Source organism: Schistocerca piceifrons, chromosome X (genome assembly GCF_021461385.2).
Source record: "Schistocerca piceifrons isolate TAMUIC-IGC-003096 chromosome X, iqSchPice1.1, whole genome shotgun sequence".
In the NCBI taxonomy this organism is placed as follows: Eukaryota; Metazoa; Arthropoda; class Insecta; order Orthoptera; family Acrididae; genus Schistocerca; species Schistocerca piceifrons.
Window position 1 is genome coordinate 392,879,292 of NC_060149.1, and position 25,453 is coordinate 392,904,744.

At 39.2% G+C, this 25,453-nt stretch overlaps 1 protein-coding gene across 1 annotated transcript in view; it reads right to left on the reverse strand.

Annotated features, from left to right (window-relative positions):
- Positions 1 to 326: 326 nt before the first annotated feature.
- The window catches only part of LOC124721809 (ATP synthase subunit b, mitochondrial-like), a 31,082-nt gene continuing 5,955 nt past the window's right edge, over positions 327 to 25,453 (reverse strand). Inside the window, exons 4-5 of the mRNA XM_047246929.1 lie at positions 21,718 to 21,906; positions 327 to 1,087 (exon numbers count right to left, since the gene is read on the reverse strand). Coding sequence (XP_047102885.1) covers positions 911 to 1,087; positions 21,718 to 21,906 — 366 coding nt within the window. The 3' untranslated portion in view covers positions 327 to 910. The remainder of the gene's footprint in view (positions 1,088 to 21,717; positions 21,907 to 25,453) is intronic.

Sequence of the window (25,453 nt, forward strand, 5' to 3'; positions counted from 1 at the left end):
GCAGAGAAAGGAAATTCACCTCAAAAATACTCCTACCACAAAAATGTTAGATTTGTTGTAGAGAGTAAGGAAGCAAAACCATTCACCAAGGCTTGTTGCAATATGCAATATTCAGTCTCGTTTCATATGTTTTTTTGTATGTAATAGAAGTGTACAAAGAAGCTATTGTGCCTCCTAATACTATGAAACATTCACTACTGGGAACTGCTAACTGCACTGCATACCACAACAAACTCTGATCTCAAGTGAACTTTCATTATTACTTGAAGTTTAATACTACACACAACATTACATATGTAAGCTTCTGGTTTCAATGATGCTTCTAGTTATGTACAACAGGTTTATTTGAGTGAAGCATACAGGTGAACAATTTTCCATGATACACTTACAAGTTCCATTTTTATTCTGACGAAGAAAAAACTACTGTTAGAATCGGATACTTCTCAAAAATAATTTTTCATGGTTGAAAATAAAGCAACAAAATAAAAAGTATAAACAATCTTTTTTCAAATTGAGAATGATATAATGCAGCACCATGTATAACGCAAACAATTAGCCAAAGTTCATGATCTGCAGCCTTAATTTTCATTCCAGAGACTAAAATAATTGTGAAACAATAACTTCATTATTAACATACAATTTTAGAGGATGTTTTCATATACAGTACATGAATATTACCCATCATACACAATTTATTTTCTCATTATTCACCTTATGTTAAAACTCAAATTCAATATACATATGTGATTTGTCTGACACTACAACCATAATATCCTGGTCTATAATGTAACTATGCCTGTTCTCTCACAGGCATAAATTTATAAATTACCAAAAAGGAATTTACATTAATGCAGAACATAGTTCTGATGTTTTTAATACCAACAATGCATACTTATTTTCCTGTAAGCACCTACTGTCGCACAGACAATGCTTTAAGATCTGCAATGCACTTCCTTAAAGATTGCTTCTCCTGTTCAGGTGTTATTGATTTAAGGACATTGCTGACAATCCAGCTGACCATATGACGCTGGGCAATCCTCCGGTCTACTGCATCTTTTTCCACCTGGTAGTCCAGCCGTCTCTTCACCTAGTAAAAAAAGATCATGAAATGATAAGTAATTACGGATGCAGTGATATTTAACACATGAAGTTAACACTGTGTGAATAATAGAACAGGTATACTAGGAACCTAAGCTGGCAGCAGCAAACTTTTTTTGTTTCTGTATGCTGGTGCATAGTGAGTAACTTTTGACAGCACTATAGGAAACATGTGAATAAGTAGTACATGACAATGTAAAACTGTAGTCAACAAAGCTGACTCAACAGAACAGCCCACTACTGTAGGATTACCATTCTTTCTTTGGTCACTTCCAGTCTCTTTCTAGTCTGCACATTTAGTAAGTGATATGGTTTTAACCCCAATGTTTTACCTTTTCTGTCAACACTTACTAATTTATTCCCTTACTTTTAACATCTTTGGCATTGTGGAATATTTCTCCCCATATCATCCTCCTCTGTTTCTTCAATCTGTTTTTGCTTATTTGTTTAAAATCTTGTCAACAAAAATTGCCTTTTCTTTTGAAACACATTTTACTGACACCACTAATTGGATACATTTTAATAGTTTCATCACAGCTGTCTAGTTGCTTACAGTAACTCCACAACAATTTATTTCCCTAAAACTTATTCAAAAACTAATAATGTATTCATTTTTAATTGTCTCGATATAACTGGACACACAATTCTAACAAGACATTAGAGTCAGTTGACAAGATAGACTGTTTAATCCGTGTTTGCTTTCCAACTGACAGCACAGTGCAATGCCATAAGTACAAAAATATGTGCTCTATTCAAGGTCATCCAAACTTCGGCTCTTTAAGAAACACAGTTGTTTAAATGTAGTACAAGTTCTTGCACAATGTAAATAATGCAGTGGAAGAGCTGAGCCCTCGACAGACTTTTTCTTAAAAAAAAGAGAAGAAGAGGAAGAAGAATAATTTCAAATGCAACCACATAGGCTGAAAACTGCAACACTGACTATTCATTTACAACTTCTCAATATGATCATCCATTTCCACAATTTTGGTCTGCCTTTTAACAACCATATGTGTTCCAGTGTGGTAAAACGCACAGTTCTACTTCTGAAGCCACTGACACACGGACTTTTAAAGACCTTCGGATCTTCAAAGTGAATCCTGTGATGAGCTGTTCGCAGTGGTCCAAACAAATGGAAGTCTGATAGTGTTAGGTCAGGACTGTATGGAGGATTATGTAGTACTTTCTACCCAATTTCCATAATCTTTTCAAGTGGTGTGACAGTTGGCATGAGGCCTTACACTATCAAGCAGAAGAATAGGAGTGAACTTGCTGAAGAGGCAATTAAGCTGTTTAAGGGTTCTAATGTATTTGATAATTTATTGTCCATTCCTGCTCCAAAAAATTAACCGTAATCACATCCTCTGCAGCCCAGAATACCATGGCAATAACTACTTCAGTGAGTTTCTGTGATGCCATTTCACTGATTGCCTCATTTCAGTTCAAAATGTGAACACATGTTTCTTCTCTGGTCCCAATTATTATTATTTCTTTCTTGTCTCAGACGTTATGTCTGGTTAAAAATGAAAGTGACGCGGACCTTGATCAAGCGTCACTTCCTTTTAATTGTATGGTATGTGTTATATTGCATTTAGGAACTTTCGGGTAATTGAACATGTATCAATAATTACAGATTTCTGTAGTTGTATATATACATTTGGATGTAGCTGTATTGCATTGATGTACTGGTGGATATTGTGTGGTATGACCCCTGTAGTTGATAGTATAATTGGTATAATGTCAACTTTATCCTGATGCCACATGTCCTTGACTTCCTCAGCCAGTTGGATGTATTTTTCAATTTTTTCTCCTGTTTTCTTTTGTATATTTGTTGTATTGGGCATGGATATTTCGATTAGTTGTGTAAATTTCTTCTTTTTATTGGTGAGTATGATGTCAGGTTTGTTATGTGGTCTTGTTTAATCTGTTATAATGGTTCTGTTCAAGTATAATTTGAATTCATCATTCTCCAGTACACTTCGTGGTGCATACTTGTATGTGGGAACATGTTGTTTTATAAGTTTATGTTGTAAGGCAAGCTGTTGATGTATTATTTTTGCTACATTGTAATGTCTTCTGGGGTATTCTGTATTTGCTAGTATTGTACATCCGCTTGTGATGTGATCTACTGTTTCTATTTGTTGTTTGCAAAGTCTGCATTTATCTGTTGTGGTATTGGGATCTTTAATAATATGCTTGCTGTAATATCTGGTGTTTATTGTTTGATCCTGTATTGCAATCATGAATCCTTCCGTCTCACTGTATATATTGCCTTTTCTTAGCCATGTGTTGCATGCATCTTGATCGATGTGTGGCTGTGTTAGATGATACGGGTGCTTGCCATGTAGTGTTTTCTTTTTCCAATTTACTTTCTTCGTATCTGTTGATGTTATGTGATCTAAAGGGTTGTAGAAGTGGTTATGACATTGCAGTGGTGTAGCCGATGTATTTATATGAGTGATTGCTTTGTGTATTTTGCTAGTTTCTACTCGTTCTTGAAAGAATTTTCTTAAATTGTCTACCTGTCCATAATGTAAGTTTTTTGTATCGATAAATCCCCTTCCTCCTTCCTTTCTGCTTAATGTGAATCTTTCTGTTGCTGAATGTATGTGATGTATTCTATATTTGTGGCATCGTGATCATGTAAGTGTATTGAGTGCTTCTAGGTCTGTGTTACTCCATTTCACTACTCCAAATGAGTAGGTCAATACTGGTATAGCAGAAGTATTTATAGCTTTTGTCTTGTTTCTTGCTGTCAATTCTGTTTTCAGTATTTTTGTTAGTCTTTGTTTATATTTTTCTTTTAGTTCTTCTTTAATATTTATATTATCTATTCCTATTTTTTGTCTGTATCCTAGATATTTATAGGCATCTGTTTTTCCATCGCTTCTATGCAGTTGCTGTGGTTATCCAATATGTAATCTTCTTGTTTAGTGTGTTTTCCCTTGACAATGCTATTTTTCTTACATTTGTCTGTTCCAAAAGCCATATTTATATCATTGCTGAATATTTCTGTTATCTTTAGTAATTGGTTGAGTTGTTGATTTGTTGCTGCCAGTAGTTTTAGATCATCCATGTATAGCAAATGTGTGATTTTGTGTGGGTATGTTCCAGTAATATTGTATCCATAAGTTGTATTATTTAGCATGTTGGATAGTGGGTTCAGAGCAAGGCAGAACCAGAAAGGACTTAATGAGTCTCCTTGGTATATTCCACGCTTAATCTGTATTGGGTGTGATGTGATATTATCTGGATTTGTTTGGATATTAAGTGTGGTTTTCCAATTTTTCATTACTATGTTTAGGAACTGTATCAATTTAGGATCTACTTTGTATATTTCCAATATTTGTAGTAACCATGAGTGGGGTACACTATCAAAAGCTTTTTGGTAATCAATGTATGCGTAGTGCAGTGACCTTTGTTTAGTTTTAGCTTGATATGTCACCTCTGCATCTATTACCAGTTGCTCTTTACATCCTCGTGCTCCTTTGCAACAGCCTTTTTGTTCTTCATTTATAATTTTGTTCTGTGTTGTATGTGTCATTAATTTCTGTGTAATGACTGAAGTTAATATTTTGTATATTGTTGGTAGGCATGTTATGGGGCGATATTTAGCTGGGTTTGCTGTTTCTGCTTATTATTATTATTATTATTATTATTATTATTATTATTATTATTATTATTATTATTATTATTATTTCCCTCTCTCCCAGTAACACCCCCCCCCCCAAAATGGAAACACTACAAGACCTGGAAGGCAATTGCTTTTCTTTGTCTCTCTATTCTGGTTGATTAACATTCGTGGTATGCAAGTTGAACAAACCCTTCATATGCAAGTTGTGGAACGATCACCGCACTGCCTTTACTTGGGTAGGTAATGTGACAAATTATCTGCAGCCACCCGGTGGTCACCACGAATGACATCATTGGCTGAATGTTGTGTGGAGTCACTACAGACACCATTCAGCTGTTCCACATTTCGTCAGCCCATGCTCTTTGCTCTTAAGCTTTGTTACGACAGGCCTGTTGTCTAACAGTGCTAATATCCACTGTTGCATCCCAACACATTTTTCAGTCTATCTTGAATGCGAAAGGGTGCTTCACCTTCTGCAATCAAGTACTCAATCACAGAATGCAATCTAATATAAACAGCAATGTGGACCACTTTGCAAGCAACTGCAGTACTGGCATCTGAAGCAATTGCAGTACTGGCATCTGTTAACACAAAGTTACTTCAGTGGATTGGAGAACGAGCTTTGCGGAATAGTGCCAAATTCAAATTTTTCACTTAAACTTCATTATTTACAAAGAAATTTGAGACCTTACTTTTTGTCTCACTTTTGTACATATGAATGACTGCATAATGCCTCACAAAAGTTGCTTCACTTAGAAGAACTCTCTCATTCTTAGTTTTATCTGAGCTGTTTTTAAGATATCCTTATCTTCACCGCACTTTTCTCCTTTCATAAAACAAAAATACATTTCAAAGCTAAGGTTTTACAAATCTATCAACAGCAAATACTTTAATTTCATAAACTACCTATGCTCAAATTGCCACAATGTTGTAAGCCAATTCCAAAATGTGAATCTATAATCTGCTAAAAAACCTCAAGCCATCAGCACACAGAACGAGTCAGCTAACGTTGACATGGCACCCTGCGAGTTTTCTTATGTGTCTTACTAATTTTTCTTGTTGAGCAGCCATTTCATCACGTGAAACACAAAATGAATTCTGCGATATTTTGGCAACATGGAAGGTAAAGTAGAACAAAAGGATGCGAGAACGCGCTCTACGTCACAAGCACAAAGCAAGATGACATACCGTATTTGTCATGTTCAGAAGAAACACATTTTCTGTGGGTTTTTGTTGTACATTAAATGCTATGAATATGTGCTGTTTCTAAGCACCAGCACATGGAATGTCCCGAGAACGAATCGCTACTCGTATGATTTGTTGTAATAAAATCATGGAAAACATCATATTAGTATCTGAATTTTCGTATTTAGTTACATTCACGTTATAATTCAAGCGTTATGAGAGAGAGCCATTTTAAGGCAACAGCACATTAAAGGAAGTTTCATGAGAATGTCATTCTTACTAGCATTTGTTATAATTGAATATCAATACAATTTTGGCAATTGAAGCTTTTGGAACAGTCTAATATAAGATCTGTGAAGATACGTGTTGTTAGCGCAGCGTAGCTGGGTGAAGAACCACGATCTGGAACCGAGGTCTGGAATAGTAGAAAATTCACATTTTCTGAAATATTGTGGGAGTTTCCTACAAAACTGACAGAATGAATTTCTCTAATATTTGATGTTATGGAAATTTAAGTGTGCGCTCTGTCAGGGGTTAGTTTGATCAGGTGAACTTTTTTAAGGTGATGATCTTCCTGAGTGGTTGCATATCTTTCACATTTGTCACATTACATGTTCCGTAATGTTTGAAGTTTTTATTTATGTATACCACAGACAGAACAACACAACTAGCATATGGTCAAGAAAAGAAAGGTGTATTTTAATAGAGCTAACGTAAAAACTGTACAGTTTGTGAGCCAAATAAACCCAACATCTGCAGCTGGATAGTGATAAATCACGTTAAGCAACTCGTGGTATGTGCCGACAGGGCCATGTGTCGTGACATGGGTTATGTCATCTGTGTACACATCAATGTGTGCGGACGGCTTTATGGGGGCCAAACCACCAGACCCACTTGCTACATGAAGTAATGGAGGCAAATATAAGAAGATACGAATTAGAGAATGGAGATGTATGATAGTCCATAAGTAATAACTAGCCACTTAGTTCAAATATGATTGACAGGATGGAAGTAAAGCTGAATTAGAAATAGAAGGGAATTAATAGCACAAATGATCCTACAATTAAATAACATGAATGCAGAAAAAATAGAAAGGAGGAAGGTTGTGCAGACAAGGATACAGTAAATGTGTAGAAACTACTACAAAATTCTAACACTATATAAGAAATAGAGGTAGGGCTAGTGTGACAGATTAGGACACGAAAATATGTTTGAAAGGAAGATTTCATCCACAAAGCTCAAGGGACTAGCGTTAAGTGGGAGGATCTAAATGACCTCTGTGCTATAGCAGGCATTAAGGTCTTAAGTTATGTTACAGATAATGCTGAAGCAATTTAAAGCTGACATTTCTTGTGTGTCCATTAACAGATCACATTATTTCAGTTATACTCCTCCATATACTGAAAGTCATGTAATGAAAGCATCAGCTAATAAACATGAGTATTTTCACAAGTTGCTCTGCCTCTAATCACATACAAACTATGAGTGATGGGGCTGGAGAAGGAGGTACTGTGTGGTTGCATAGGGTAGGTTTTATAGTGGGTGTAGTTGTAGAGCAGCAACCCTGAGGTAACATTTGTGATCTGAGAAATGTGGTATGGTTTGACAATGTTGTGAAGGTTAGAAGGCTGTCTTAAGAAAGCTGGTAACGTGGTGGAGCAATCTCTTGAGACATTAAAGACATGGGCAATGAGAGGGTGGTGTTGATTAATTAGAAGCTATGCTAGTTGGAATGACGGAGGAGACTGCCAAGCAGATCCATTTGTGGGAAATATTCCAAGATAGTTTGATTAGGTGCAAATATGCAAGGGTTTTAGTGCACAAGTTTAGCAGTTTCGTGCAGTACCAGATATATTTACCTTGCAAAGAAAATGAAAATCCCTCACACTTATACTAACAGCCACATAGGCTCTCCTCTTCTGTAACTGCCTCACTAACCTCATCCACAAACAAATTTTCTGTCATGTCTCCTCTCTCCCTCTGACCAACATAGTGCCTACTTCCAAATCAGATGCAGTTCATAATTACTTAGCACCACCCAGGTCTTAAATGAATAAACAGATCTCAAGGTTGAACTATCAAGCTATGAAATAAGATCTTCCTCATAGGCATACCAAACCTTTTATTGTTTCCTTCAACCACCCTTCTCAGCTTCACAATGTCCCTGTCAATCTACATGATATTCTCTTAGACCACCATTCCTACTCCAAGGCTGTAACCCCTGCAACCATCCTCACTGTAAAACCAGCACCATGCACTCATCCTCTGTCATCTAGTCCATCCCCACCAATGGCAAATCATGAAACACAAAGTGGGGTAACAAACTACTACTGCTTCTTAACAGGAATGTGGTCATGGCACAGCTTTCTATAGCAGGATAAACATAACCAAAATTGTGTAAAGCATGAATCAACGAAGAACTGTACCTCAGGGATGTGCAGTATCCTAGTGAATGAACACACTTTGAAATGAGACATATACCTCCTACACCCAATACATAATTTTGAGCTTCTCACCTGGCACTAATTTCCCTGGACTCCAGAAATGGTAACTTTCGTTTTAACACTGTCACCCCACAGCCCTCCTCAACCCAAGCTTCAACTACCCCATTCCTTTTTTACATCATGCTTCTTAAAATTTTATTAGTTGTGTATCACACCCTCTTCATATTCTTTCACTACAGTAGTATCGCCATTTTTCATTTTCTATTCCTCTAATTCATCTACAGTTCTCAGTCTGTGCCTTCTATTATAACTCTACTGGAGCTAACAAGTGCCTATTAACTCTGATGTGGTATTCTCTTGAAAGCCTTTTCCGTAATCTTTGACCCCTCTCTTCCTTGTAACAAGTGGGTTATTCTTACCATAGGGTCAATGAATTGCACCCATTTTCAAACTTCACAAGTTCCTCTTTACTCTCTGAAAAAGGAAGCTATTGAATGCTATGAATGCTGTCTTCAGTTTTAGTGTCTCCACTGGCAGTGCTAGGAAGAATACTTCCTGTAGGAAAGTCTTAACCAGCCTTTGAATTTAATCTGCATTTATACATCCACAAATTTGTCGGATGAAAATTGAACATTAATTCTACCCACTCACTGTCAAATTGAACTAACAAATAACTGCTACAAATTGGAGGAAAAGCATCTATATACAGAGATTAGTGACATGGGAAGCATACTATGGACTATGTAATATTGCTGTCGTTAAAAAATCATGGGACATCACTTTTGCAAATGTGTGTGACAGCACCAACAATGCTAAAACTAAAGGGAATGACCATATGAAGCTGGGATATTTTGTTAGGAATTTATGTAACTGGGGAAACAAAGCCCTTAAGTAGTGTTATAGGAATCCTACAGATGAATGACGACGACAACTGGACAAATGATGACTATGAATGGATGAAGAATGATGATAATTACATGTTATGGCTTCTTATAACTCAAGGGTAAAGTAATACCTCCTGAATCGAGAATGCAGTGACTGAGGTGCTTACTGGATTGTAATATGCTGGCCACACCAGTCAACCTCTCATTCCAGGCTTTCATACTGAGTTAGTGAAGGCAACACTAAATTACTGGGCAATATAGAATACTTCCTGTGATTTGGAAAGGGATTGCCTACATCTCAAGTTGTGAAAGTTACCAGGCAGCCACATTTGATTATAAAAATGTAGAACCATTTTTCTCTTTGTATATTTTACGAACTATAATATGCTGTACCAGTTTGGGTGTTTCCAGTGACATTTACAAGAGGCAAATTCAGCACCTCATTGTGAAAATTTAACTACAGTATAACCCCAATTTTACGTTCCCAGAATTAGCGTACTCCCACCACTTAAGACGTTTTTGTAACTCCTGTCAAATTTCCTATGTTCGAAATGTCATTTTGCATCACCATATTTTTAATTTTCCCGCGATTTAAACTTCTGAAAAAATGTTTGTGGAGAAAAAAATCTGACAAAATGACTATGTTGGCCATCAAGTCGTGTTTACAAACATTACATGGTTAACTTCTTAACACCAGGGTGCTCTGCTCAGAGGATGTGGTGCAGTAAACGTGTAAAGTTTACACAATTTGTGCCATATGTCCTGCCGCTACCAAGCTCTGTAAACCAATGTCCCAATATCGCTTCTGGGTGGTCGAGGTTTGCTACAATAAAGATATCAAGACCAATCACAACCATTTACAAATTGTCTCTATTGTGCACGTGCAGTTTCCTGATTGTTGTGATTGTCCATCACTCTTTGTCTAATCATATTTAGCGTGTTTTGTCATTTGGCCTCTTTAAACATTGACACCTTCACTCACTCTGCGTTGCTCATATGTTTCTGGTTTAAATACAGAAGCACAGTGAGACTTTGCATGTTGTGAGACTTATTTACATAACTGAGGCGGCACACTACCTGACAACCTCAAAAAGACAAATACAGTGCAAGAGATGCAGAACAACACACGTAAACGCCACACAAAATACTTATGTAAATACACGCATTGGACAACGAGAGAAAGTTCTTGAAACACGTCAAGCTAAGCATGAAAAACATACGTAACTGGTACAGTGTTTCATCATTTAAATAATAACAGCTGCAGGCTTGCCAAAAACATCGATTATGAAATTGAGTCACACTTTTCTACTTCCCAATGGTTTTCAGTTCCATTCCACCGGTGGTTTTTATTAGATAATAAATCTTCATCAGATAATAAGCAAGTCACTAACAAGTATTTTGATGCCTATCATGTACATATACACACAGTGCAAAAATGCAAAGGGGTATCCTATACGTAACTTTTACAGTTTAAAGTGTTACTTCCCACATTTCACACTTTTCCGCATTTTACACCATTCTTTGAAGTCCCTTGAAAAGTGTAAAAGTGGGGCTTCACTGTATTCAGAATTGATGAAACTGTAGTCCCAATTGCCCCTCACTAACACTCCAACCTGTGGTCGATAGCTGTATTCTGATTTGTGGTGGTCATAACAGGAAAATTACAACATCTCCAGATGGTACAAGATATATTTGATTTAATACAGCACTTATCAGTGATCTGCAGCATCTACCCGAAATAATCCTATCACATGTATCTAGTTAAACATATTCATCCAGTCCAAAAATACTTATCACAACTTCATTCTGCTATGGTTCTTTGTTGGTTGGTTGGTTGGCTGGCTGGCTGATAGGGTGGGGAGTGAGGGGGGGGGGGTGGGAGGAGGTGCAATAATGGACCAAAGAACAAAGTCATCAAAGTCCCTCAATCCAAGAGTAATGTATCCTGAAGTAGGCAGGTAAGTCCAGCAAAAACCTTTTCTCATCAGGCTTGATCCTATAAGGGAACAGTTGTGCCCAACAACTATATTCATTTCAAACAGTAAAGGGTACAGCAATCTGACATCTATTACATATCTACATTTTGGTCACTTTGGGACCATCTTCAGAGTTAAAAATATGGGAAGAACCAGTAACAATAAGTAAACGTGTGTTTTATTAAATGTACAGTTGTGTAAGCTTTAAATGCGATCATAAAATACATACCAGCAAATTTAAGTTAAAGGATTAAAAAAAACATTTTTTCACAGTCCCAGTGGGACTATTCAGATCAGAGGCTGAGTTCAGACTGTGGCCACTGTTTATAGTTACAACACATTTAAAAATTGTGTTCAGTTATAAAATATGCAGCAGTAACTGACAAAATCTAGTTCATACAGTTACCAGCATGTATAACTATAAAACATTTGTCACTACTTTTAGTTACAACCACCTGATTTGTTTTATGTACCCACATTTATGGAAGTATAAAATAAAGTAAATACATGCTGCCGAAGTATCATACATGTAAGGATGGCACTTTAGAATGGTATGATGTACACTGAAGCCAGCTGTGTTGCAATTGAACAGTGGCCTAAGTGTGGACTCAACCTCTGACATGAATAGCCCTGTTGGGACTATGTGCATATACAAATACTTTTAAACACTGGAAACTGCAGGTGGGATGATCAACAGTGTGGGAATAGATAGAGTGCTGCTTACCTTAAAGGTGACACATTAAGTTGCATACATGCACAATCAAAAGACACTTACACAAAGCTTTCAGCCACAACCTTCTTCCGAAGAAAGAGAAACACACCATTCATTCACACGAGCAAGCAGCCACTGAAATCAGACATGTTATGTTCACCTGCATGTTATGGCACAGAGTGGTCTACTTTGCTCTTGGTCACAGTGTCACACACACACACACACACACACACACACACACACACACACACACACACACACGACCACTAACTGTGGCAGATGGATGGGGGGGGGGGGGCAGTGTCTGGTTGAGTGTGCAGGGACTAGAATTCCAACAGGCACAGCATCAGAAGGTTGTGAGGCAGGGTGGTGGGGAAAACAGAGCGAAAAAGGAGAGGAGGGGGTAAAACGGACATGGGCATTGGCAGAGGGCAGCAAACAAAGATGGTGGGAGATGAGAATGGTGAGGTGGTGATAGAACAGAGGGTGGAAACTGCTGGATGGAGATGTGTGAACGGTGTGTTACCGTAGGCTGAGGTTGGGGTAATTATGGGAGTGGAGAATGTGTTTCTAAGACGACTCCCATTTGCACAGTCCAGGAAAGCTGGTGGTGGAGGGGAGGATCCACATGGCTCAGGTAGGGAAGCAGCCACTGAAATCAGACATGTTATGTTCACCTGCATTTTATGGCACAAAGTGGTCTACTTTGCTCTTGGTCACGGTTTTGTGGTGACTGTTCATACTGGTGGATAGCTGGTTGGTAGTGATACCAACATAAAAAGTTGTGTAGCCCTCCCCCTGATGGGATATGATAAACCTGTGACAGGACTGGAATAGAAAGTGCTGGGTGGGTGGATTGGGCTGCAATCACAAAACAACTTTTTATATTGGTATCACTACTAACTAGCCATCCACCAGGATGAACAGCCACCACCAAACTGTGGCCAAGAGCAAAGTAGACCACCCTGTACCATAACATGCAGCTGAACATAAAATGGCTGCTGCTGTACCTGTGCCATCTGGGCCCTCCCCTCCACCACCAGCTCAACTATGCAGATGGGAGTCATCCTTGCAACACATTCTCCACTCCCGTAACTATCCTAACCTCAACCTACAGTTACATACTGTCCCCACACACTCCAACTGGCAGCTTCCACCATCTATCTTATCACCACCTCACCATTTTCATCTCCCACCCTCTGTTTGCTGACCTTTGACAACACACCTGCCAATCTTTCCCCACTCCTCCCCTTTTTCACTCCGTTTTCCCCACCACACTACCCCACAGCCTCCTGATGTCACACTTGTTGGCATTCTAGTCCTTCACACTGCCAGACAGCACTCCTCTCTCCTCCCACACATATACTCCTATCTCTTCCCCTTCCCCACTTCCTCAAAATTGCTGCTTCCATCCCGCACAATAAATGAATTCTCACATGATAAATGCATTCCAACCAATTCCAGAGATAGCTATGGTGTGTGTGTGCGTGCACTTGCACTTGCTCATGTGAATGAATGGTGTGTGTTTCTCTTTTTCTGACAAAGGCTGTGGCTGAAAGCTTTGTGTACGCGTAGTAACTGTGCCTTTCTGCAACCTAATATGTAATCTTTATGGTAAGTAGCAAGCTGTCTTTTCTTAGAAGTTTTTTTAACTTACATTTATTGGCATGTATTTTATGACTGACTAATCTAATGCCTGTGCACCTATAAATTTAATACGAGATGATGATGCCATATTTTAATCGGTTCTTCCCACTTTTTTTTTTGCAGTGAAGATGGCCACACAGTGACAAAATGTAGATATGCAATAAACATTATTGCGTCTTATTTATGTACCCTTTACTACTTGAAATTTCTAATCTAGTCAGGAGATTCATAACAGTAACAGTAATAAAGCTGAAAACATCATGAATAATAAAAGCAAGATGAAGGAAATAGGGAAGTCAGCAGAAGGGCGTCCCCAGGGCTCTGCATGCGACAGGCGATATGCCACTCACAGCAGTCCCACGTCCTGTTCCATTACAGTCACAAGTGTCCGCAGTTCAAAAGAGTGAAACGCCTAGTGTAGTGAATTGAGTTCAACAAGGAGGAGGGAAACTGAATCAAAAATGGCTGAACAGAGTAAAAGAGGGATGAAACAGTAGCCAAGTCAAAGAACTGGGGTCAGGAGCCCCCAGACCTAGTGATATAGTGAGAGAGACCCCATCCTTAACCACCCTGCTCCGGCTCCTTCTCTGGAGGCTGGCTGAAACAGTCTTGGCTACAAAACAGGCTTTATTATTTTATATTTTGCCAATAACACTTTTCACCTTGTTTAAGGCATCTTCAGATTGGGTGACAACAGCTGCAGAACACACAAGCTGCCACCCACAGGTGTCTTAGTAGGCAAACACCATTGCCAATATATTAAAATAATTGTGGCACATGTACAACAGCATTTCTCACATATTTACCTTTTGTGAAGCATTTCTGTAGGCCTGATTCCATTTTTGGTATCCTTTGGACTATGCTATATGCTCTACAAGGCCACTGCACGAAGTCTCAAAACTCAACAGAAGGCCTCTCCAATCTGTCTGATGAACTGGTTTCAGGCTCTGTCTCCGGCTGATACTGATCTTCGGCCGGACATGGCTGCTTGTCCCATTCCAGAGGTTGCCCCTCAGTCTGCAACATCCGGGCGGTTGCAGAGGGTGGGCTTACTGGTAGTTGGGAGCTCCAACGTCAGGTGCGTAATGTGGTCCCTTAGGGATATGGCAGCAAGAGAGGGGAAGAAAACCAACGTGCACTCCATGTGCATACCGGAGGGGGGGGGGGTCATTCCTGATGTGGAAAGGGTCCTTCCGGATGCCATGAAGGGTACAGGGTGCACCCATCTGCAGGTGGTCGCTCATGTCGGCACCAATGATGTGTGTCACTATGGATCGGAGGAAATCCTCTCTGGCTTCCGGCAGCTATATGATTTGGTGAAGACTGCCAGTCTCACTAGCAGGATGAAAGCAGAGCTCACCATCTGCAGCATCGTCGACAGGACTGACTGCGGACCTTTGGTACAGAGCCAAGTGGAGAGCCTGAATCAGAGGCTGAGACAGTTCTGCAACCGTGTGGGCTGCAGATTCCTCGACTTGTGCAATAGGGTGGTGGGGTTTCGGGTTCCGCTGGATAGGTCAGGAGTCGACTACACACAGCATGCGGCTACACGGGTAGCAGGAGTTGTGTGGCGTGCACTGGGCGTTTTTTTTTAGGTTAGATGCCCTCGGGCAAGTACAGGAAGGGCAACAGCCTCAAAGGGTGTGGGGCAAAGTCAGGACATGCGAGGACCAAGCAGCAATCAGTATCGTAATTGTAAACTGTCGAAGCTGCATTGGTAAAGTACCGGAACTTCAAGAGCTCATAGAAAGCACCGAAGCTGAAATCGTTATAGGTACAGAAGCTGGCTGAAGCCAGAGAGAAATTCTGCTGAAATTTTTACAAAGCCACAGATGACGTTTAGAAAGGATGGATTGCATGCAACCGGTGGTGGCGTGTTTGTCGCTGTCAGTAGTGGTTTATCCTGTAGTGAAGTAGAAATGGATAGTTCCTGTGAATTATTATGGGTGGAGGTTACACTCAACAACCGAGCTAGGTTAATAATTGGCTCCTTTTACCGACCTCCCGACTCAGCAGCATTAGTGGCAGAACAACAGAGAAAATCTGGAATACATTTCACATAAATTTCCTCAGCATGTTATAGTCTTAGGTGGAGATTTCAATTTACCAGATATAGACTGGGACACTCAGATGTTTAGGACGGGTGGTAGGGACAGAGCATCGAGTGACATTATACTGGGTGCACTATCCGAAAATTACCTCGAGCAATTAAACAGAGAACCGACTCGTGGAGATAACATCTTGGACCTACTGATAAACAGACCCGAACTTTTCGACTCTGTATGTACAGAACTGGGAATCAGTGAGCATAAGGCCGTTGCAGCATCCCTGAATATGGAAGTTAATAGGAATATAAAAAAGGGAGGAAGATTTATCTGTTTAGCAAGAGTAATAGAAGGCAGATTTCAGACTACCTAACAGATCAAAACGAAAATTTCTGTTCTGACACTGACAATGTTGAGTGTTTATGGAAAAGTTCAAGGGAATCGTAAAATGCGTTTTAGACAGGTACATGCCAAGTAAAACTGTGAGGGGCGGGAAAAACCCACCGTGGTTCAACAACAAAGTTAGGAAACTACTGCGAAAGCAAAGAGAGCTTCACTGCAAGTTTAAACACAGCCAAAACCTTTCAGACAAAACAGAAGCTAAACGATGTCAAAGTTAGCTTAAGGAGGGCTATGCGTGAAGCATTTAGTGAATTCAAAAGTAAAATTATATGTACTGACTTGACAGAAAATCCTAGGAAGTTATGGTCTTATGTTAAATCAGTAAGTGGCTCGAAATATCATATCCAGACACTCCGAGCTGATGGCACTGAAACAGAGGATGACACGCGTAAAGCTGAAATACTAAACACCTTTTTCCAAAGCTGTTTCGCAGAGGAAGACCACACTGCATTTCCTTCTCTAAATTCTCGCACAAACAAAAAAATGGCTGACATCGAAATAAGTGTCCAAGGAATAGAAAAGCAACTGGAATCACTCAACAAAGGAAAGTCCACTGGACCAGACGGGATACCAATTCAATTCTACACAGAGTACGCGAAAGAACTTGCCTCCCTTCTACCAGCCGTGTACCTCAAGTCTCTAGAGGAACGGAAGGTTCCAAATGATTGGAGAAGAGCACAGGTAGTCCTAGTCTTCAAGAAGGGTCTTCGAGCAGAAGCACAAAACTATAGACCTATATCTCTGACGTCGATCTGTTGTACAATTTTAGAACATGTTTCTTGCTCGCATAAAATGTTTCTGGAAACCCAGAATCTACTCTGCAGGAACCAACATGGATTCCAGAAACAGCGATCATGTGAGCCCCAACTCGCTTTAATTGTTCATGAGACCCAGAAAATATTAGATACAGGCTCCCAGGTAGATGCTATTTTCCTTGACTTCCGGAAGACGTTCGATACAGTGCCACGCTGTCACCTGATAAAGTAAGAGCCTACGGAATATCAGACCAGTTGTGTGGCCGGATTGAAGAGTTTAGCTAACAGAACACAGCATGTTGTTCTCAATGGAGAGACGTCTACAGACAAAGTAACCACTGGTGTGCCACAGGGGAGTGTTATGGCACCATTGCTTTTCACAATATATATAAATGACCTAGTAGATAGTGCCTGAAGTTCCATGCGGCTTTTCGCGGATGATGCTGTAGTATACAGAGAAGTTGCAGCATTAGAAAATTGTAGCGAAATGCAGGAAGATCTGCAGCGGATAGGCACTTGGTGCAGGGAGTGGCAACTGACCCTTAACACAGACAAATGTAATGTATTGCGAAGACATAGAAAGAAGGATCCTTTTATATGATAGCAGAACAAACACTGGTAGCAGTTACATCTGTAAAATATCTGGGAGTATGCGTACGGAACGATCTGAAGTGGAATGATCATATAAAATTAATTGTTGGTAAGGCGGGTACCAGGTTAAGCTTCATTGGGAGACTCCTTAGAAAATGTAGTCCAACAAAGGAGGTGGCTTACAAAACACTCGTTCGACCTATACTTGAGTATTGATCATCAGTGTGGGATCCGTACCAGATCGGGTTGACTGAGGAGATAGAGAAGATCCAAAGACGAGCGGCGCGTTTCATCACAGGTTTATTGGGTAAGCGTGATAGCGTTACGGAGATGTTTAGCAAACTCAAGTGGCAGACTCTGAAAGAGAGGCACTCTGCATCGCAGTGTAGCTTGCTGTCAAGGTTTCGAGAGGGTGCGTTTCTGGATGAGGTATCTAATATATTGCTTCCCCTACTTATACCTCCCAAGTAGATCACGAATGTAAAATTAGAAAGATTCGAACGCGCACGGAGGCTTTCTGGCAGGTGTTCTTCCCGCGAACCATACGCGACTGGAACAGGAAAGGCAGGTAATGACAGTGGCACATAAAGTGCCCTCCGCCACACACCATTGGGTGGCTTGTGGAGTATAAATGTAGATGTAGAACAAGGGCAACTGTCTACTGAGGTATTATATGTATTTTAAACATGAATTCTCATGTGCTCTCAATATTATTTTATCTCAGGACACCACACAATGATCTTAAAATATTGACAATGGTGTTTGCCTGCTAAGACATTTGCACTGATGGTGATTTGTGGGTTTAACACCTATCGTGCCAGTCAATCTGGAGATGCCTTAACCAAGGTGAAACACGTTATTGGCAAAATATAAAATAAGAGTGTGTTTTGCAGCCGAGACTGTATCTCTTTAAAACAAATATCACTAGTTGCTGTATCATCCAACCACGAATTGGAGAAAGTGGATTAAAACATGCCAACTGAGAATAAAAACCACATTCAAGGAAAACTAGGAAGCGGGTCACCAACTATGAATCGTTCACCACTATTGGAGGCAATGAGCCCAGAAAGCCTTACTTAGCATCAAGGACCAAAAGGAGAGGGCATTCCACTAAGATATGAGCCACTGTCTATAAGGCTCCACAACCAAAATGTGGGGGGGGGGGGGGGGGGGGGAGGGGGGGGAAGCCTTATTATACAAAACAGAACAATGGGTTAAACTGTTGTGACTGATGCAGCGATGTCATAGGACTATAGGTTCCTTCTGGGAGCAGTGGAAGGAAGGGCACAATGCAGCAGTGCTCTCCTTAATTGTGCAGTGATCAGATGAGCCAGTAAGCCACCAAATAATGATCTATTTATGAGTAAGCAGAGATCTCATGTGTATCTGCAAATCCACAGCTGGGAGCAAGTAGAAGCTCCTCTAGCCAGTCTGCTAGTTCATTCCTCAGGATATCCACACAACTTGGGACCCAGAGAAAGACAACTCAGCAGGCAACAGAACAAAGATCAGCAAGGTGGTCATGAATAGCTTAGAGCACAGGCCCGTGGTTTTTCTTCACATCTTTACAATATCATCTGAGAGAGTGGAACATAATCTGTAGATACTCGACATTTGAATGATTTCAGTGCTGTATGCCTGACCCAATAGGCAGAACTGTGCTAGTTAGTATGAATCAATCTAAATCAAATTACACCACTAGTGTTGCAGGTAAAATAGCTTTCCTGCATGATGTTCCAGTCTTTGCTTTGATTATGATAAATTGTTCAAACAGTGTTTTCATCCACTGTTTTTTGCATTCAACATAAATTTGTACCAATCACCATCTTGTGGTTACATTCCACTAATATCCCAATGTGTCAATAGCCATGTTCAGATGAATCTCCTGGCAGAAGTATGACTAATGCACTGAAGAGAGTACTTTCCAGTATAGGGCACCGGCAACTTAAAGTGACTAAGTTTAGCATAGAGGTATGGATGAACCATGCTTGCTTGACAATGCACTATGTATGAAGTACCAGGTGTGTTGCACAGTGTTTCAATCTGTGAAATAGCACTGAGAGCTATGTCCAAACTTTGAGGGCAATTACATTGAGACATACTGATTCGTGGTTGTGTCATGATACATTTTGCACTATGTATTGCACATGTTTAATAAATTTGTGTTTCGACAGAAGGTGCACACACACACACACACACACACACACACACACACACACACACACACACAGTGTTCACCCTGTATACATGTTTATCATCTGAAGTGGCTTCACAAGCATTCATTACTTCACATTCATTCAGAAATAAGAACAGATTTCACTGAACACTTCACTGTAATTATTCAATTTTCTTTTTCCATAGCTTATTTCTCAATTTCTCAGTACAAACTTGGTTTCCTCTCCTTTCCCTTAATGAATGCTAATGTCACCAGAAGTGGACCAACTACCGTAATTTCAAGGTAACTACCTCCAAATACATATTGGCACACACACACACACACACACACACACACACACACACACACACACACAAAATATGCAAAATCCTAAGGCCATGGAAAAATAATCATCTGGTCTTTCAAGAATAATATTGTTAATAACCTGTTCGTTCCTTGGTTACTAAAATCTCAACAAAGTGATCGCCCACTAGATAATTTGTAGACATATATTTAAAATTGCTAGATCTGACTGGCTGATAAAATCTTCAATTTTTGTGTGTTTGTGCCATCCAAATCTGTCAAAGTTGGCAAGTCCAATATCACCCACATATTTATATGAAGACAATGTGTTCAACAGCCAGCAGAATTGAACATGCATCTCATTCCTCCATTTAATGCACTTTTTTCATCAAATTATACCATATGTGCGCCATCAGTCTTGTTCCTTTTGTTTTGAAATTTATCTTTGTATTGAATGCCAGTGGGTATAATATGAAGTACTCAAATGAGTATTTCCATCACTTGCATGCTTGCGAAAGTGTGGGGATGTAACTTCAAGAGGAACAGGCCATGAAATAAGTCTTATGAAACTAGATTAATTTTTCTGTGGGCAAAAGAGAGGCGAGTTATCCAGTGGTGTACATCTGCAAAATCAAAATATACTGCTGAGAAACATTTAATACCATATTGCTGCAATCTTTAATTTGTAACATGCTTTGATATCTCTTAGCATGCTCTGCACAACATCACAACAATGGATGGATTTTCGTACTTATCACACCGTCTAATAGAAGTACTCGTCAGATCATCCAGTGTGAAGCCTTCTTGCAACAATGCACTGCAAATTTCAACTTGTCTCAAGCACGCTCATTTGGGTTCATGTTAACAGATTCCACAAGCCATTACATTTTATGCATTCCTGCCTCCTGGAGGCAGCTAGTCTTAAGTTGCTGAAGTTACACTTCAGCAGTGTCATTTTGAAAGACAATTTCATCACCAAAATGTTTACTGAAGGACTGAGTATCTTGTCCCTAAACTTACATCCCCAAATAGTGATGAGATACGCCCAAAGCCCCATGAATGATACCAGCACAAACCATGACAGACCCACCTCCACGCTGCGAACATTTGGAACTACATGCCTGAGATACACTCATCTCACAGCTTCTACATTCTTCTGCAATCATCATATTACAAAAATATTGCAGCCATTTGAGGAAAAACCTACACTATGGACTTTTTCATTCCAGGTGTCCCTGTTCATCTACTGCACATACCACAGTACTGGGGGCTTTGTTTTGAGTCTATAACACATCGAGGCCACAATTACTTGTGAGGGCAGTTGCAGTAAACCCTTCTTCCCATTAAGTGACACTGCACATGCTGTTTAAGCTTGACATGACCTTCAAGGCACGTTAATCTGAAATGTGTAGATAATCTGCACTGCTCTGTTCACAATTGAAAAGACAGTGCACTCTACTAAACTGCACCGACAATGTAGATTTACTTTTACCTCTATTGCAGACATGGCTGTAAGTAGCAATTTCTTGTGATCCAAGAAGAACTGAAAATGAATTTTCATGTCCAGAAGTAGCAATTGTGCAAGTCATTGAGGGGGCAGCTCAATTTTAACAGTTATCAGGACAGATTATTGCACATCATTCATGTACCATTACTTTACATTGACACGAACACCACATAAAATTTACCCAAGCAATTTCTGAATGAAACCTCTTCTCAAGGTTAAATCTGCTGATCAAACTCTCCAATCACATAGTTCAAAATGCACACCTAATTAGAATTTCTACGAAATATTGTGCACTAATTTGAAGTGCTTTCTCTGCATCCTGGCACTCAACTTACGGCAGTATGTAGTTCTTAATGGTGACAGCTAACAAATATAAATTTACCTCATTGTAGACCATCATTTGTCGTTCTCTGAAAGCAGCCTCCAACTGCAAAGCAACATTGTCTTTCTTTGCCTGCATAAGGAGTGTCTGCCCCTCTGCACGCCATTGAGCCTTCTTTTCCTCTTCAATTGCTTCTTCATATGTTCTTATACCAGAATTTCTTGCTTCCTTCCATTCTGCTTCTTCTTTCTGGAAAAACGCAAGTAAAATTAACAAGAGATGACTTGGGAAAGAACTTATCAAATGCTACCCTAGTGTTGAAATCACAGTTCGTTGGGAAAATAATCCATTCTAATAAGCACCGTAATCATCTATCCATCTTTTAGATAAAAAGTGTTGCTAATCTTTTGCAACAGAAACATTTAGTTGCAGAAGATTAAAGGCACTAAGAGCAGAGTTTAATGTCCTGTTCACAAACTTATTAGAGATTTAGTTCCAACTATTTGGGGAAGGATAGAGAGGGACACTAGGATTTAGTAACATTATGAAAATCTGAAATTGGATGACCAAATGGGGATTTACACAATTTTCTGAACACTGAAGTACCTGAGAACCAAATTACATATTAAGAGAATATTTATGCAACAGATTTTCTTCTCCAAGTTAAATTCACATTTCAGAATCATGATTTTCACATAAAATACTTGGCAGAAAAAAGAAAACTGGAATTACTCTTTAGTAAACCTCATTACTCAAAGACAGAAGAAAACTGTTCTGTAATTGTGACATCCTACCTATAAAATGTTTGCAGCTGTCAGTCAACCATTATTCCACACCACCACATTCAACGTGAAAACTATCAAAGATCAAAGTATCACCATTCACCCACATCATCACGTCAGACCCAGAAAACCCATGCAGTCAAACAACCAGCCTATTTTCCACATATATTGGCAGTTGGACTCCCATTGTTCCATGCTAACACATGATGAAATGAAAACTGTAACAACCTTGTGAAGAACAACTAAGTAATGCCAAGTAACATTCGATAATGTTACCTGCATATTCTGGATTCTGAGTTACGATATATTCCAGAACAAATAAACATTAAAAATGAGTTTTTTGCATAACTCACCATTAGTTTAGTCACACTATCATTATTCTTGCACATTATGAAGTTCATACTACAGTATTGCCTGGGACCAAGGAACACTTTCCTTGGGCTAAAGAATAGGCTGTTTTATTTCCTTGAATGTGAAAGAAGCATTACTACAGAAAAATAAAAATTCCAGGCATAAGTTTAAATTACAAGTAATCCTAAGAATATGAACAGGATTTACAATCTAATACATTGACTGAGAACCTGAAGATGTATTACAATCTTGTCAGAAAATGCCTCTAGGGAGTATAATTTTTTTTTTGTTCTAGTCCTTAGCAGCTTAAAGCACACAACAGTAAGTTGTATAATTAGGGACAAGTAAAAATCATTTTATTTTATGGGTAATTTCGCGATTTTTTTAGCATTTTTTGTTATTCCAAGGCAATTTTGGTGTTATTCCTTGGCAGTTTGCTAAACTCAGTACAACTTTGTGCCAAATTTGTTGCTACTTTTCAACCTACTAGAGTTAATGTTACTCTTTTTGTCACATCCAGAGTTAAATTTTTCCAGATTTGGTCTTTATCTGCCAGCATCAGTGTCTTTTTTGCCAAATTTGTTCTTTCCAATGTCACTGCTTTTTTGTAAATTTCAGTTCGTTCTTTACCAAATTTGGTATGTTTATTATCAAATTCGTTTTCTCCAATTTCGGTGCTATTTTTGACACGTAGTTTGTTACTCAGGAAAAACACTCATTGTAAGATTGTACACAAATGTCTGCCTTCGTGAAGAAAAAGGCACGATGAAATTTCGCGATTCAGTAACAATTACGAATATTAGTAAACTCACCCTGAAAGTTACATTTTTTATACAGGAAAAGGATGAATTTTGTAAAAATCACAGGTTTCTTTTTTTGGGGGGGAGGGGGGGGGGGGAGGGGGCGGCAGTGAACAGTATTCCAATACATGAACTCTAAAAACTGAAGAGAACTTATTTGTCACACACTTCACAATACAATTGCAAACTACTTTTGCATCATTGTTTAATATTTAGTTTGTTTGTTACTAAAAATTTGGATTATTAATTTTCTCTACAATGAGTGACAGAATGATTTATCGATAATTTAACAGTTGTAATCTTAAGGAAATACTGAATGTGATGATCACTCAGTGGCATGCTCTCCACTTCAATTCTTTAAGTGTTGCAGCTAAAGTAATGGAGAAACACCACACATCACTTGTCACAATCTGATTTTGGATCATTTTCTTCTGCACCACTAGAGCAATCACAGCAGCCTCTTAGATATGTACTTACATTTCTTTTTGCTGCCAAGGAGACAGATGACATTTCTAGTTGGTGTGATGTAGGAAAATGTGAGTTGATCAGTAGGAAAAACAAACCCCCTTAATGTTAGGGGACAGCATTAGTAGTGGCCCAATTGATACAGTCACATCGTTCAAATATCTGGCCATAATGATACAGTGATATGTAATGAAACGAGCATGTAAAGATTGTCGGAGGGAGGTGAATGGTCAACTTAGTTTATTGAGAGAATTTTGGGAAAGTGTTGTTCATCTGTAAGGGATACTGCATATAGGACACTAATGCATCCTATTCAAAGTACTGCTCGGTTGTTTGGGATCCGTACCAGGTCAGAATAAAGGAAGACATCGAACCAATTCGGAGGTGGGCTGCCAGATTTGTTACTAGTAGATTTGAACAACACTCAGGTATTACAGTGATGCTTTGGGAGCTCTAAAGGGGAATTCCTGGAGATAAGGCAACATTTGCAGCTGACTGCAGAATTGTTCTACTGCAACCAACATACATTTCGTATAAGGACCACAAAGGTAAGATATGAGAAATCAGGGCTCATACAGACACATATAAACACTCACTTCGTCACTCTACTTGCAAATGGAACAGGAAAGGAAGTGACCAGCAGAGGTACAGCGTACACCCTGCCACGCACGGTATAGTGGCTTGCGGAGTACGAATAAAGATGTAGATCTGTTGATTAATTTTGTCTTTCCTTGTTGCCAAAATCGCTTTCTTATGAACAGGTGAATAATACGAGGCATTATCCAAATTAATGGAGGCTTTGTCATATTTGTAGTAAATGACTTTACAAATTATTTCTCAATAACTATCCTATCCATCTCTTCACAGTACTCACCTTTTTTTTTGGTACTGAAACACTGACAGTTTGGTTATGAAGCCATCCAATGCTCCTATGTGTAAAAGAATTTGCCCTCTTTTTCTTACAGATCCTTGCACTGAACTTCCTGGGGTTTACGTCACTACACCCTCGATGTAATTAATGACTGGCATTAATCCAGGTTTCACCTAGCCACACAATACTTTCGAATGTCACACCTTTGTGCAACAGGAAATAATGGCTCACTTTTTGCCCTCTTCTTTCCCGAAGAAGTTCCTCAGTGAATACCAAATTCATGGGCTTTGTTATGTTATGCTTTTCTTCCTCTGTTACATTTTACACGTTTGGCTTCCTCGAAACATTCCATTGCACATGGTTTCAAATGAAATAAAAATGAATTAATAAAAAAAGTGAAATAACAGCACCAGTTACATGCTGGGAACTGTTACATTTCACACATTATTTTCTAATTGTGGAATCGTGGCTTGTGCAGTCCTTAATCGGCTGGCTTCCAGCCATCACTAGGTAACAAAAGAAATAGG